Source organism: Cynoglossus semilaevis, chromosome 2 (genome assembly GCF_000523025.1).
Source record: "Cynoglossus semilaevis isolate Cse_v1.0 chromosome 2, Cse_v1.0, whole genome shotgun sequence".
Taxonomy (NCBI): Eukaryota; Metazoa; Chordata; class Actinopteri; order Pleuronectiformes; family Cynoglossidae; genus Cynoglossus; species Cynoglossus semilaevis.
In genome coordinates, this window is record NC_024308.1 from 15,095,829 (window position 1) to 15,108,091 (window position 12,263).

At 39.8% G+C, this 12,263-nt stretch overlaps 1 protein-coding gene and 1 long non-coding RNA gene across 5 annotated transcripts in view; both read right to left on the bottom strand.

Moving 5' to 3' along the window:
• lpp (LIM domain containing preferred translocation partner in lipoma) overlaps nt 1–12,263 on the bottom strand; it is a 115,270-nt gene that overhangs the window by 19,419 nt on the left and 83,588 nt on the right. For all 4 annotated transcript variants that reach the window (XM_025054243.1, XM_017041954.2, XM_017041951.2 and 1 more), the window contains one exon: nt 11,578–11,674. In XM_025054243.1, coding sequence (XP_024910011.1) covers nt 11,578–11,674 — 97 coding nt within the window. The remainder of the gene's footprint in view (nt 1–11,577; nt 11,675–12,263) is intronic.
• On the bottom strand, nt 2,017–4,587 carry LOC112486779 (uncharacterized). Its single transcript, XR_003049265.1, has 2 exons — nt 3,583–4,587; nt 2,017–3,538 (listed from the first exon to the last, which is right to left on the bottom strand). It is a non-coding gene; the product is annotated as an uncharacterized LOC112486779 (long non-coding RNA).

Sequence of the window (12,263 nt, forward strand, 5' to 3'; positions counted from 1 at the left end):
TGAGGAGTGAGGCTGTTAGTGGCTTCAGATCACAGGCCATCCTCAGTGAATGGATGAGAATGCCAAACATGTCCCACAGGGCTCCCACTTTAAATAGCGAGAAGGAAACCTCTCGGAAATCCTTTTCCTTTTGGCAGTCTGTGATCGTCAGGGCCCCGAGGAGCTATTTGTGTGCGACTGTGCTTACTGTGCAGGCACAAATGCTCACACACACACACACACACACAAACACATCCAACAGTTAAAAAAAAAAAAAATCTCTGAGCCAGACACACATATCACACATGTAAGCATAAACACAAACACATGTATCATGTGTGGAGCGCAGGCCCACATCAGGTTGAGAATTGTCAGCTCACACATGGAAACGCACATAATGGCCTCACGGAGTAGCAGTTTGGCGGCCGCACGGGCACTAACTGTCAGAGCCCTGACTTTATGTTGCTCCTCAAAACTCTCCTAAAGACATTTTTGGAAGCACTTTAATTTCAAATTCAAATGAACAACCTCCCTTTTTCGAGGCAGTTCGATGAGAACAGCTCCGACTGGGAGGGAGATCAAACAGAAACCACAGCGCACGACAACACCTCACAGTACACATGTACAGTAACGACTGTGAACGTCTTTGAAATATGTACTGATGATTCAAATACGCAAATGAATAAACAAATGATATTTGCTTTCGGTGCAACAACCAGAAACTGATGTCATTAAAGAGATGAGAGCACAAAAAAGCCTTGTGTGTGTGTTTATTTTAGTTGGTCACACAGTGTTCCCAGTAGTAACCGATGGTCTATCTGCCCATGGGTTTCACACAGGCGCTCTAGTTTCCTCCAAAACATGTAGGTTAGTTTAGTTGGAAGCTCAAAATAGGAGGAGATGCACCGATTCCAATTATTTGGCTGAGTCTGATTTTTTTTTTTTTTTTTGGTGTGACTTGCAGATACTTAATTCTCCTTAACTGAAGTAAAGTGTTCTTCAGTGTCATTTGTTAGGCTTACGTCTAAGGCACTGACAACATCTGTTGTTTCACTAAAAATATTCTCTAAAAATAGTTTAATGCGCCTTCATAAACAAGCCTCTAGTCACTAGATGGCAGCATTGCAGCTCAATTTATTTATTGATGGGGGGGCTGGTGGGGATGAAGAACCTTCTGTCCCCTGGGGGTGGCACCAGTAGGCCACCACTGCCCCACTGTATCGGCATCGGTTAATATCGGAATTGGAAATTAAGTGTATTGGAAAATATCAGCATATCGGATATCGGCAAAAAGTTAATATCGGAGCAAGGAGCTGGACTACAATATATATATAGTTATGTTATTATAACTTACAAAGGGCATATAGTTATGTTATTATAACTTACAAAATTATAACCAGAGTTGTTTTTACATTTTATATTTGTACAGCCCATTGTTTTTAAATTTTATATTTGTACAGCCCAAATTCACAAAAGAAATTTGTCAAAATTGCCTTTAGCGTTTTAATAAATCGTACAATTTTATACGTAGCAATTCTTAAAAGAGTTCAGAAAAAAAATCCAACAACTGTGACTTCAAGCCTGACTCAATGACAATAGAGCAAAAAGAAAAAAAAAAGTGAATGTTTTACATTATTAATTTCACAAGTGTGTATGAGGTAGCGCTTGGAATTTTGCGACACCACACTTCAATCAACTCGGTGAATAATACAGGACAGCAGCTGAAGCGGAATCATATTTACTCCCGCAGAGATGATCCTAAATACTTCCAGTATTTCAGATGTGCATAAAGGAATCATGAAAAGGGCTCCCAGAGTTCCTCTGCGCAGGGAAAGGAACCAAAGTCTTAATATCAAAACTTCAAATAGTTCCCGTAGAACCACTGCAGTGATGACAGTGGAGGGCGGGGGTGTTCATTTACACTTTACTCACTTTCTTTTCATTCTTTAACCCTCAGAAGTGTCTTTTCTATGTTACGTTGAAAAGTCAAAAGGACTAAAGAGAAAATCTTTTCTTCCTTTTTTTTTTTAAAAAAAAAAAAAGAAAAGAAAAGTATCTTTCCTGTGAGCTATAAAGGCTTGGAATGGTTAGACAATTTAATTGGATAAAAGGAAGAGATAAAAGAGGTCTTGACTTTGTTCCATAAATAATTGATTTCTAATGTATTTGTAGTGGCAGAGAGACGCCGTTGTTTGGGAATGAGGGGGATGTTGAGTGGCAGAACACTGCAGATTTCCCTCAGTCCTTGCCGCTTTGTGTTTTTTTTCTTTTTTTTTTCTCCGTGCCGTGATACTGAAGCAGCATGAAAGGCAGCGCGGGAGCACGCTCGCAGTTCAATTTGATCTTACATCGCAACAAATCAAAGATCTCACATGTGAAGACGCATCGCAAGAGATGTTTGTCGAAGACCAAACTTTCTACTTTATTACTCAAGCTAACCACCGTGCTAATGAAATGCTTGCAGAGGCCAACGGGTAAAGCAGCAATCTATAATAAATAAAATAATAATAATAATGATAGATTAATTGTGTGTTTTTCAACCTTGGGGTTTGCAATCCCACGTGGAGGTGTCTGGAATTGAAACGGGGTCCCCTGACATGTCTTTATAAAAGTAAAATTAAATGATAAACATAAGCTGAAACTAAAGCACTATAATCCTCTATAGCAGTGGTTTTTCTACTCTGTACCACCTGAGAAAACATGGAGCTCCATGATGACCAACATTAGAATATAGCAGCATAGACCTACCCAATTAGCTTCCACCATACAGGAGAGATGTTTATGTTTAAATTTTGTATTAATTGAGCATGGTATGTTTCAGATTTATTCAATTGAAAATGTAAATGTGAAAATAGGAATTTTTGCCACGTACCACTAGAGGGCGCTCACGTACCACTGGTGGTACACATACCACAGTTTGAGAACCACTGCTTTCAAAGTTTGCCTAACTTTACATGTGAACCTGGAAAACCAAATGTCACTCCTTGCACTAATCTGTCTATTTGCAACGCAATATAACAAACAGACAACATATAAGCAAACGAAAACTGTCTCCGGGGGGTCGCCAAAATGTTGTGATGTCAAAATGGGGTCACAAGATAAAAAAGGTTGGAAACCACTGGATTAATCAAAGCATGTAATAAAGCGAGACATGGGGCTTGAAGATGCAAGGTTATCCTCAGGTCATTAAATACCAATATTCTGGAATGCATATGTTTTCCCAGCTATTTCTACCAGATCAACATTGGAGGATAAACAGCAGGTATACAGCTTTGTGTGTCTCTCATCTCGAGATCCCAGGTGATAAGGTGCTCTCCACAAAAATCTCCTTCTTCTCCATTGATAACTACTGCAGCGCATTATGAATTCCGCATTTGTTTAAGTAGCAGGTTATTGCATCGATTTGCTCAAAAAAAACAAACAAAAAAACCCTTAAGATGTGAAACAGAATCCTTCATATCTCTCGGCCCATCAACTAGCTCTAGTGAGAAAGGGAAAAATAAGGTGTTTGGTGACCAGAATGAAGTACTAAATGAAAATGGGCTCCTGTGAACCCAAACTTAGGGCAAATAAAATCTTGTGCAACAGAAAAATAAACCCAACCGTAGGGCAAATAAAATCTTGTGCAACAGAAAAATATCTGCAGTTTATATTATTTTTGTAGTGACTTTAAGATATCAAAAACGTTGCGTGAACTCTCTCTCTTTTTTCCCTCTTAAAATACAGTGTCAGGTCCAATAATTACTAAACTAAATAAAACCTATTTCGAGTTAGTTAGTTCAGTGGATAACAAGAAGAATATGAATGTAACTGTCAACATAGACACGGGCAAAGTGCTGTCTCTTGAGCATTAATGAAAAGTTGTTGGGTTGTTTTTTTTTTGACAAACAAAAGCATCTCTGTTTGTCATCCGACAGACGACTTATCTTCCCATCTACCACATGCCCTGCCGATCTGAACAAACGCTAACACGGCTTGAAACAGCGCTACTGTTATATATATTACAAATATCAAGTCTTTTTTCTCACAGTTTAGTAATTCCAAAAAGATAATATCAGCTTTTTCGCCTGACTGTTGGGATTAGCTCCGGTCCCCCTTGTTCCTTAAAAATGGATGCATTATTGCTTTCTTAACATTTACATTTCTAATTGAACAAACAGATCTTGTTAAATACCATAATTAAATATTTTAAAAAAATAATTAAATTACATCAAAAAAGGTACAAAGCTGTACGCGATCCTTCGTCTTCAATCAAAGACCTTAACAGCAGGTCAGTGAACGGTCAATGGCACGTAATGAGTCTGTTGAAGAGATAAGGTATTTAACTGCCGTGGACTCAAGGAGCAGGGACGGCCATTTGGTCACTGGGAATCTATTTGTAGCGTTGTGTACCATCCGTATAGCCTGACAATGCCCCTTTGCTACTGCATCAATATCCAGGCCAAAGTCAGAACTCTAAATTCTTTGTATTCATAAGCGATGGCAGGTGATCATACGGGACGATTGATCTGATACTCAGGATTGGTATCGGTCAGATATTGGTCAAAATTTCAGGATCAAACATAAAAAAAAAACAATAACTATAGCCACCCGATCTGATTCCTAAGCCCAACAACAACTACAGCCACCCGATCTGATTCCTAAGCCCAAATGCTCAACTTGAGCGTCATGCTGTAAACAGGACCACTCATGCCTCCGTACTGCAACGGTAGCCAATGGCATGTTGGAAGAGAATGTATCAAATTGCTACAGGAAATGGCAGACACTCCAAGTCGCAGTATTGGACGTGAAAAAGTCTCATCGAGCCAGTGCATTCATAAACAGACACATGCTCTCATCACTGTCTAACAATGGTCCACTTCTAACTATGTAAGTACTTAGGAAATTGAGGAAAAGAACGAGGGTGAGGACAGGCAATGTCACCTGTTTTTTATTGTGCTGAGCTCTGCAGACATGGCTGTTTACCATGAGTAGGCTCTGTGTGACGATGGCTTTTGTCTGGCATTGCCAAACACTTCAAATATTTTTGAATTATTGGCATGACATAGTATAAAATCATTATGCAAAAACCTATTATTTAAGAACGTTAAGCAGCCCCCCCCAAAAATATCTTCTTAGACACATGAAGCTATCTGAACTATATTAGCAAACATCTGCTTATCTGGGAGCACACAAGTTAATGTGGTTAATACCTTATTAACAATTAGAGTACGTGTTTATCAGCTGTTAATTCATGTGCACTGATCTACAGATAACGAGTCTACAGTATGTTTTCCCGCATCGAGCTGAAACCTTTTCTGGGGTCACTTGCTCTCAAGTGAAATATAGCAACAGAGTGCTTGGAACTCTCAGCTGGGCTCGCACGGCAGCTGATCCTGCAAGCTTCAGTGGACCCGTCTCAATGAGGCAGGAAAGAAAGTGCAGAGCCTGGCGGCAGTTAAAGGGGCTTGTGTGGGAGGGTGGGCGGATGGAGAGGAGAATGAGGCAGTCACCTCACGTGAACCGCCTGCTGTCGGAGGGAAGACGGGACACGAGCTGAGATCACTGTAAAACTAGAAAGCAGTAATGTAAGGTCAGCAGCGGCCCAAAGACGAGATAAAAAAGGAAACGAGTGCAGGGGCAAAATCATTAACTCTCGGTTGTGGCTAATTAGTAGCAGGTTCGTGGAATGGAAAAATGTGACAGAACAAACGTTTTTGTCTTTGAGGACACCACATTACTCATTTCAGAAACTGAAAGGTACCTGGGGCAATCCAAGATTTCCCAAGAACCTCTATCGACTGTAACCATTTCCGTGCTTACTGTAAGAGAGTCGATGTAGCGCAGCCACGTTGACCAAATAAACAGTTGAAAGCTAAATACAGAGCACATAATTAAAATTGTTTTGGCCCCACATTTTGTTTACCTGGCTAAACCATTGACCGCAGCACAACTGTTGTGCCGTCGTCTTCCGCTGTGTTTATCGGCCTGCAGTTCATCGCTATCCACTTGGCTAGAACATTCGCCGGCCTGTCGGTCGCAGACTTGTCCTCCTCGACGTTATAAAGCATTGAAAAGATGGATAATTCTGCTAAAAAAATATTTTCCCTTCAAGTAAACACTATGTCAACAGTCAAACTTGACGTGGATGGCAACAGCCGTACATCTGCACAAAACAATGAGAGTCATAACATTTTCAACAACGCCAAGTACTGGTACAGCTTTGGTGAGTCAATCACCTTTAGATCTAAACACTTTAGCAGTTAGCATTTTTTTCCGCCATAAGCCCAAATCTACAGCTGCGTACTGACGTGCTGCAGTCACCATATGTGACCCTCCTGGACGACTGTTGTATGACCCAGTCATGCGCTATAATCCACAGTAGGTGATTCAGTAAGGCATGACCTGTGGATGAGTTAGCATGTCAGACCGCCTCCCCCTACACCCTAAGGTGATCTCTGACCTTCTCCATGCTACATAATGCACCGATGACTACGACTGCAGTGATATACACACACACACAGAAGCCAGGGCCAACAGTTACTGTGAATGGAGGGAAAGGAAAGTGGCTGTGCGGTGTCCAGGAAAGAGGCCAAGTCAGGTAATGATGAATGTTGCTTTTTTTTAAAATGCGTTTTAAAAGGCTTCCTGCAAAGAAACAACAACAACAACAATTTATTACAAGCTCTAGGTAGTTACTATAGATTTATCAATATTTTAGACTAGATTTCTAAATATGAGTGGGCATCTTGCCTGCAGAGTGTAAAGAACACTTAAGTGGAGGAAACCAAGTGTTTCCAGTGTGCTGGGAACATCTTATGGAGCGCACTTAAGCAAGCAGGAACGGATTGCTAACTATTAATAATATTAATAAACATTTTATGACAGGACAAGAGTAACTGATGTATTAGCTTAAGATTCCCATAGGAACCACATGGCGCCTCCAAGGGGCAGCCTGTTGCAGCACATCTGCAAGAATTTCCTAAATGCGGGGTCAATAGAGTCCAAATGATCATTATTATTATTATTATTATTATATACAGATGTACATGAAAAGGCCAAAATCTAAAACGTGGCTGAAAGTTTGCTATACAGTTCACGTCAGAAGTGACTAGATTAGCTCTCGGGTCTCTGGGGTCTTCACTGCCCAGAAATTGGCATTGACATTTTTTTGGGGATATTGTCATTATTTCTGCTCAGTATATGTAATGGTTTAAGCAGCTTCTTTGGAACTTTCTTTGGAATTGTCCTACTTCACTAGTGACTTTTTAAGGCAATATAGTGTTGCCAATTACCTCTGTAAACTGTAATTAGTCCTTACTATCTTTTTTTGATTGGCACCACAACGCTCCTTCGTCATTCATCAACTCTCTTTTTACATTTAAGTGGAAAGAAAACCCAAATCAAAAACAAACAAAAAAAAGAAAAATTTTAGAGAATATGAAAATGAAAAGCACTCAATGGTTGACCAACTGACCTGAACTGGCTACTATGGTGGAGGAGGACATTGGAGAGGTGCAAAGGGTTTATCTCTGCTACGCATCCAACTTATTATGACATGTTCAGACACATCGAAAAGCAAAGCCCCAAGAGGTTCCTCAGGGCGACCAGGGTAATATGTTAATGAACTCTTAGTCTATGCACTAAAGCTGTCTTAGCATAATCGTATTAATACATGAACTATTGCTCACATGCAATGAAAAAAAAAAACAAACCAAAAAAAAACCCAGCAAGGCAACGAGTGCGTACCACCTCAGCTGATCTACTTCGACACCTCTGGCCTCTATTGTTCCTGGAGCTTTACAGACATTTTGCATCTTTAGAAAGTTCTAACCGAGGTGTGTGAAGAGCTTCTCCGGCTAAGATTATTAAGAATAAAAATAAAGAATATCTTATCTATCACCCTGACAGCTCTGAGTCCAGTGTAGAGTGCAGTTCAAGTCTCAACACTACTGCTTATTTTCACTGACCATCATGACACTTAACAAGTATCTATGGTTCCTCTTTTTCTGGCATTCAAACATTCACACTCACAGAGGGTCAAGGGTCAAATCAAGGAGTGATCGTACAGTGTGCCCTACGCAACCGCTCGCCAGCTGCCGTCACAAACGAGCACAAAAAGGCCTCGGTTGCTCGTAAGCCGATGTAGTTCAATTGAGCCAAATGAAAAGTTTCTAGTGTGTAACATAAATTAAATTTGATGAACCCCCTGTGGACCCACGAGAACTCGGTATAGCCGTTTCAGATAAGCAGCTCATCAAAGACATTAGGGCTAGCGAAAACTTTTTTTCTATATGAAAAAGACAATGATCCAGTCCAGTAGTGTGCTAGAGATGGCAGTCCCACTTTGATTAATCTTGTTAATTAGTAGCCTTAGGGTTTTAACAACTGTTGTCTCCTACAACCCCCCCTCTCCCCCCCCCCCCCACAGAAGCAAAGGCTACAGTGGCTTCAATTCTTTGCAAATTACAAAAGTCTCATGCTTTGGAACTGATCCATGATACAGTTTTAAATCATGCCGTACTTAAGTGCAAATTGAACACAACTGTTTTGACTTTGTGTACATTATTCAGCCGGGGCACATGGGAGGCTCTGTGGATTTGGAAAGCAGCATGTGTCTGCACTTGAACTCTATCCTAATGAGTCCCTGCAGTCACCTCAGCCCTTTTCTGGCTCTCATTTATTTCTGCCGTCACCAAGTTCAAACACCAGCCTGTCCCATTCATGTTGGCAACAAGTTTTCCCTGTGTGATTCAATTCCTTATGTCCGACACCAGCACCGAAATGACCACAGAGTTAATGTTGACCACTGTCAAAATAAATGTAAATTTATTTTTTATTTATTTTATTTTATGGTCTGTATTGTCACTGTACCACGAGGATACAACGGAACTGAGCCTCTGCTTTTAACCCAATTTGTTAAATTTTAAAATCTTCTCTTGCATTGTATTCTGATATTTATTTGTATATATTATTTATTAAATTAAATATTCTGCACTAGTTTATTAAAAAAATTCTATACCATTTTCATTTCCTTTTTCTATTTTTTAAAGTTTTTTATTTAGTTAAATTTTCTATTTTTTTTTATTTTAAATTTGTTTAATTTTTTAACATTAGCAGATTTAAATTCTTAGCTGCACATGCTATTCTTCACATTTACTGCATTTACAGTAATAGATATATCATTTTTTATTTTTTTGGAAAGGCCAAAAAAAAACTTGATGCCTGGTTTTGGTTAGCGTGAAATTTATATATATATTTTTTTACATTACGTTTACGATTAATACATGCTAACGTTATCTTAACTCACTCAAATGAATAGTCTTAGTATAAGATCTGAGCAGATGTGACTAATGTCAATGTACGCATGTTACAAACTATGAATTTATATATGATATATGTCACATGACTTGGCCTGCGTTCATTTTGCGTCCGTAACGACGTATGATTTCCCACGCTAATGCTAATCTGAGGTCATCTAAGTAAAATTTCACACACAGTACGACCCACAACGCGACATGTCTTAGGTTTAAATCAGTCTGTCTGGAGGTTAGCAAACAATGACCACTGGATACTGGATACCTATGGTTAAGGTGGTTGAGAGTCCACACCCATTCCACATCACACATGTAAAATTGGGCCAACAAGGCTTAAAGGGCCATTCCTGTGTAATATGACTTCAGTTGCCTTAAGCCAGCAGATCCATTTGACCTCCGTCTAATGTGAACCAATTAGGAGCTTTACATCAGTGTGCAGCAGGACGGCCCTTAATACCAGTTAAATACACATTGTGTAGCTATAGTACACCTACATGTTATCACTGAGTGCTGTGTGATAATGTGCTGATATAAAGCCTGCTGAATGAGAGAGGCACCTAATGGGCATGGAAACTAATACCAGGGCAAAGGGGATTAAAGGCTGAAGACCAAAGGAAGCAAAGGGACGGCACTCAAATATAAATGTAATATGAATGCAGGGATTCAGTCTTCTGTATTATTATTTTTTCATTACTGCAGCGCTGCTTTATATGATTGTTCTTTTTTTTTTTAAATATACAGTATATTACCATGATGCTAATGATGTAGCATAGAGCATTAAAACCATGACCTGATTGTGATTGTTTTCTGCACGTACAACATCAACTACCGCATACATGGCAATATACAATATATGAGGCAATAAATACATCTTTTATGACGTATGAAGTATGAAGTAACACGGAGTCTAAATGAAACGTCATGACAAGTAACACGGAGTCTAAATGAAACGTCAGTGACGTGTTACGGTTGAAAGAAACAAAGTTAAAACAACTGTTAAACAGTCTGGCCTTAAATGGTTGAAAGAAACAAAGTTAAAACGACTGTTAAACAGTCTGGCCTTAAATGGTCAGTTTCAGTGCATTTACCTTTAAACGGTAATGAGCCCCTGTGTGCTCTTCCTCAGGGGGAAGACCCGACAACAGCTGCGTGTTACCATGGCAACCGTTGAGCACTGATAAAGCATCTGACTGGCACATGACGATCCAAGTTTTTTCCTCGTGTGCGTGTGGACTGTAAGGTGTAAGTGAGTCATGCAGGTGTGGTAAACTGGCAGGACTACTTCTCGTGGCCCAAAATATAGTTTCTATTCATTAGGTTCTTACAATACTACGACTGGTATTGAGTGCCACGGAACTGCAAAAACATGCATGACTCAGAGCTGTTGGCAGTAACTGCAGGGACGTCCTAAACTTTAATAATAAAAGACAGCAAAAGAACCTCAGTGGTAACTTAGCAGCTGATTGGACTCGAAACTGAAACCTTCCAGAGCCATGTCCGCTTCCTTAACCACTAAGCCAGCACTGCCCCAAGGGATAGAGCCGCTGTGTTTACAAGCTATGGCTCAGTACAACATTTTCATTTCTGATACCAATACTGCAGTTTGGACTCAAGTAATGTTGTCCCTGTTTACGACCTGTCGCACAAAGGATCGTGAAATTTTGACCAATATCACCTACCTTCCTTGACCAACACCTATATCAGATCGATCGGTCTAACAGTCCCACACCAGTACAGAACATGGCAGACCCTTACACAGTTCGAGTGGTAGTGCAGTCGAGATAATTATCACTACCCTCCTAACAACACCACAAAGCGGGTGAAATCGACAGAGCTTATTTTAGGACACTTCGGCAGAATTTGAACTGATCTGGCATCCAATCAGTTCACAGACACACTAGACTAGAGACGCAAATGTGTTTACCAAAACCCTGACAAAATCAGTTTGCATAACAAGCCCGCATGCTCGTAATAACTATATAAAAAACACGATAATGTAAATAAAAATGTTTTGACATAAGTTTAACACTGTATGTTACATTGCTAACCTGTTGACTTCATGTTTTTGTTATTATTATCATAATAAAGTAAATGCAGACGCGTCTCATACGATCAACACAGTCCACTGAGTATTACTCTACTGGCTGATAAATAGCTCGATGTGAAATGTAGTATGAAAATAAGTCTCAAGTCGTTGTTTATATGTATACAATTAAATATGTTTAAAATAAAAAAGAAAAATCCTAAAACAATCTGCTTGTATCAACTTGACATACTAATAGTGTTGGGTTGTGGTTCTTACCAAAGTATTCCTCAGAAGGTGGGTTGTCCATGTCAAACAGCATCTTTTTGGTCAGGCGCTCCAGTTCATCTTCTGGGTGGACCACAGGAGCACTGCCCTAAAAAAAAAAAAAAAAAAAAAAAAAAACAACAACAACAGAAAAGTAAGATTAAAGTGATACACAAATTAAACCAAGGCAACACTGTAACGTAATGCTTAACATATTGTTTATGACCAGCCTATAAAAAAAACAAATAAACAAAACGATGGATTATTCAGAATGTTTCAAGGTCAAACAAAACATGGATGCAGTGATTACCATGCAGGACTAGGTCTGACTTTTACCCACTGAGGACTGTGACCCTGGCATAGGGCCCCTAGTGGTGTGTGCAGCCTGGAAGGTTCGGCATTACCCTATCTGCAATTCAAGCATGAGCACAAAAATACGACCCTGGCTAATCTGTGTGTTCAGAAAATAATGATAAGAAAATAAAAAAAGCGTGGCTGAGGAGACATTAGAAGAGACCTTCTTGTTTTAAGTCTTGTGTATATATGGGTTAAAGGTCAGGAGATCGTTACTGTATATAAAACCTACACCGAGCACAAAGCATCGAGCCATGTTAAGCCATAATCTGAAAGATTTTAGAAGGATGACACAACTCTCTGAAGATGCCCCCCCCCCCCCCCCTCTCTTTCTTCCTGAGCCT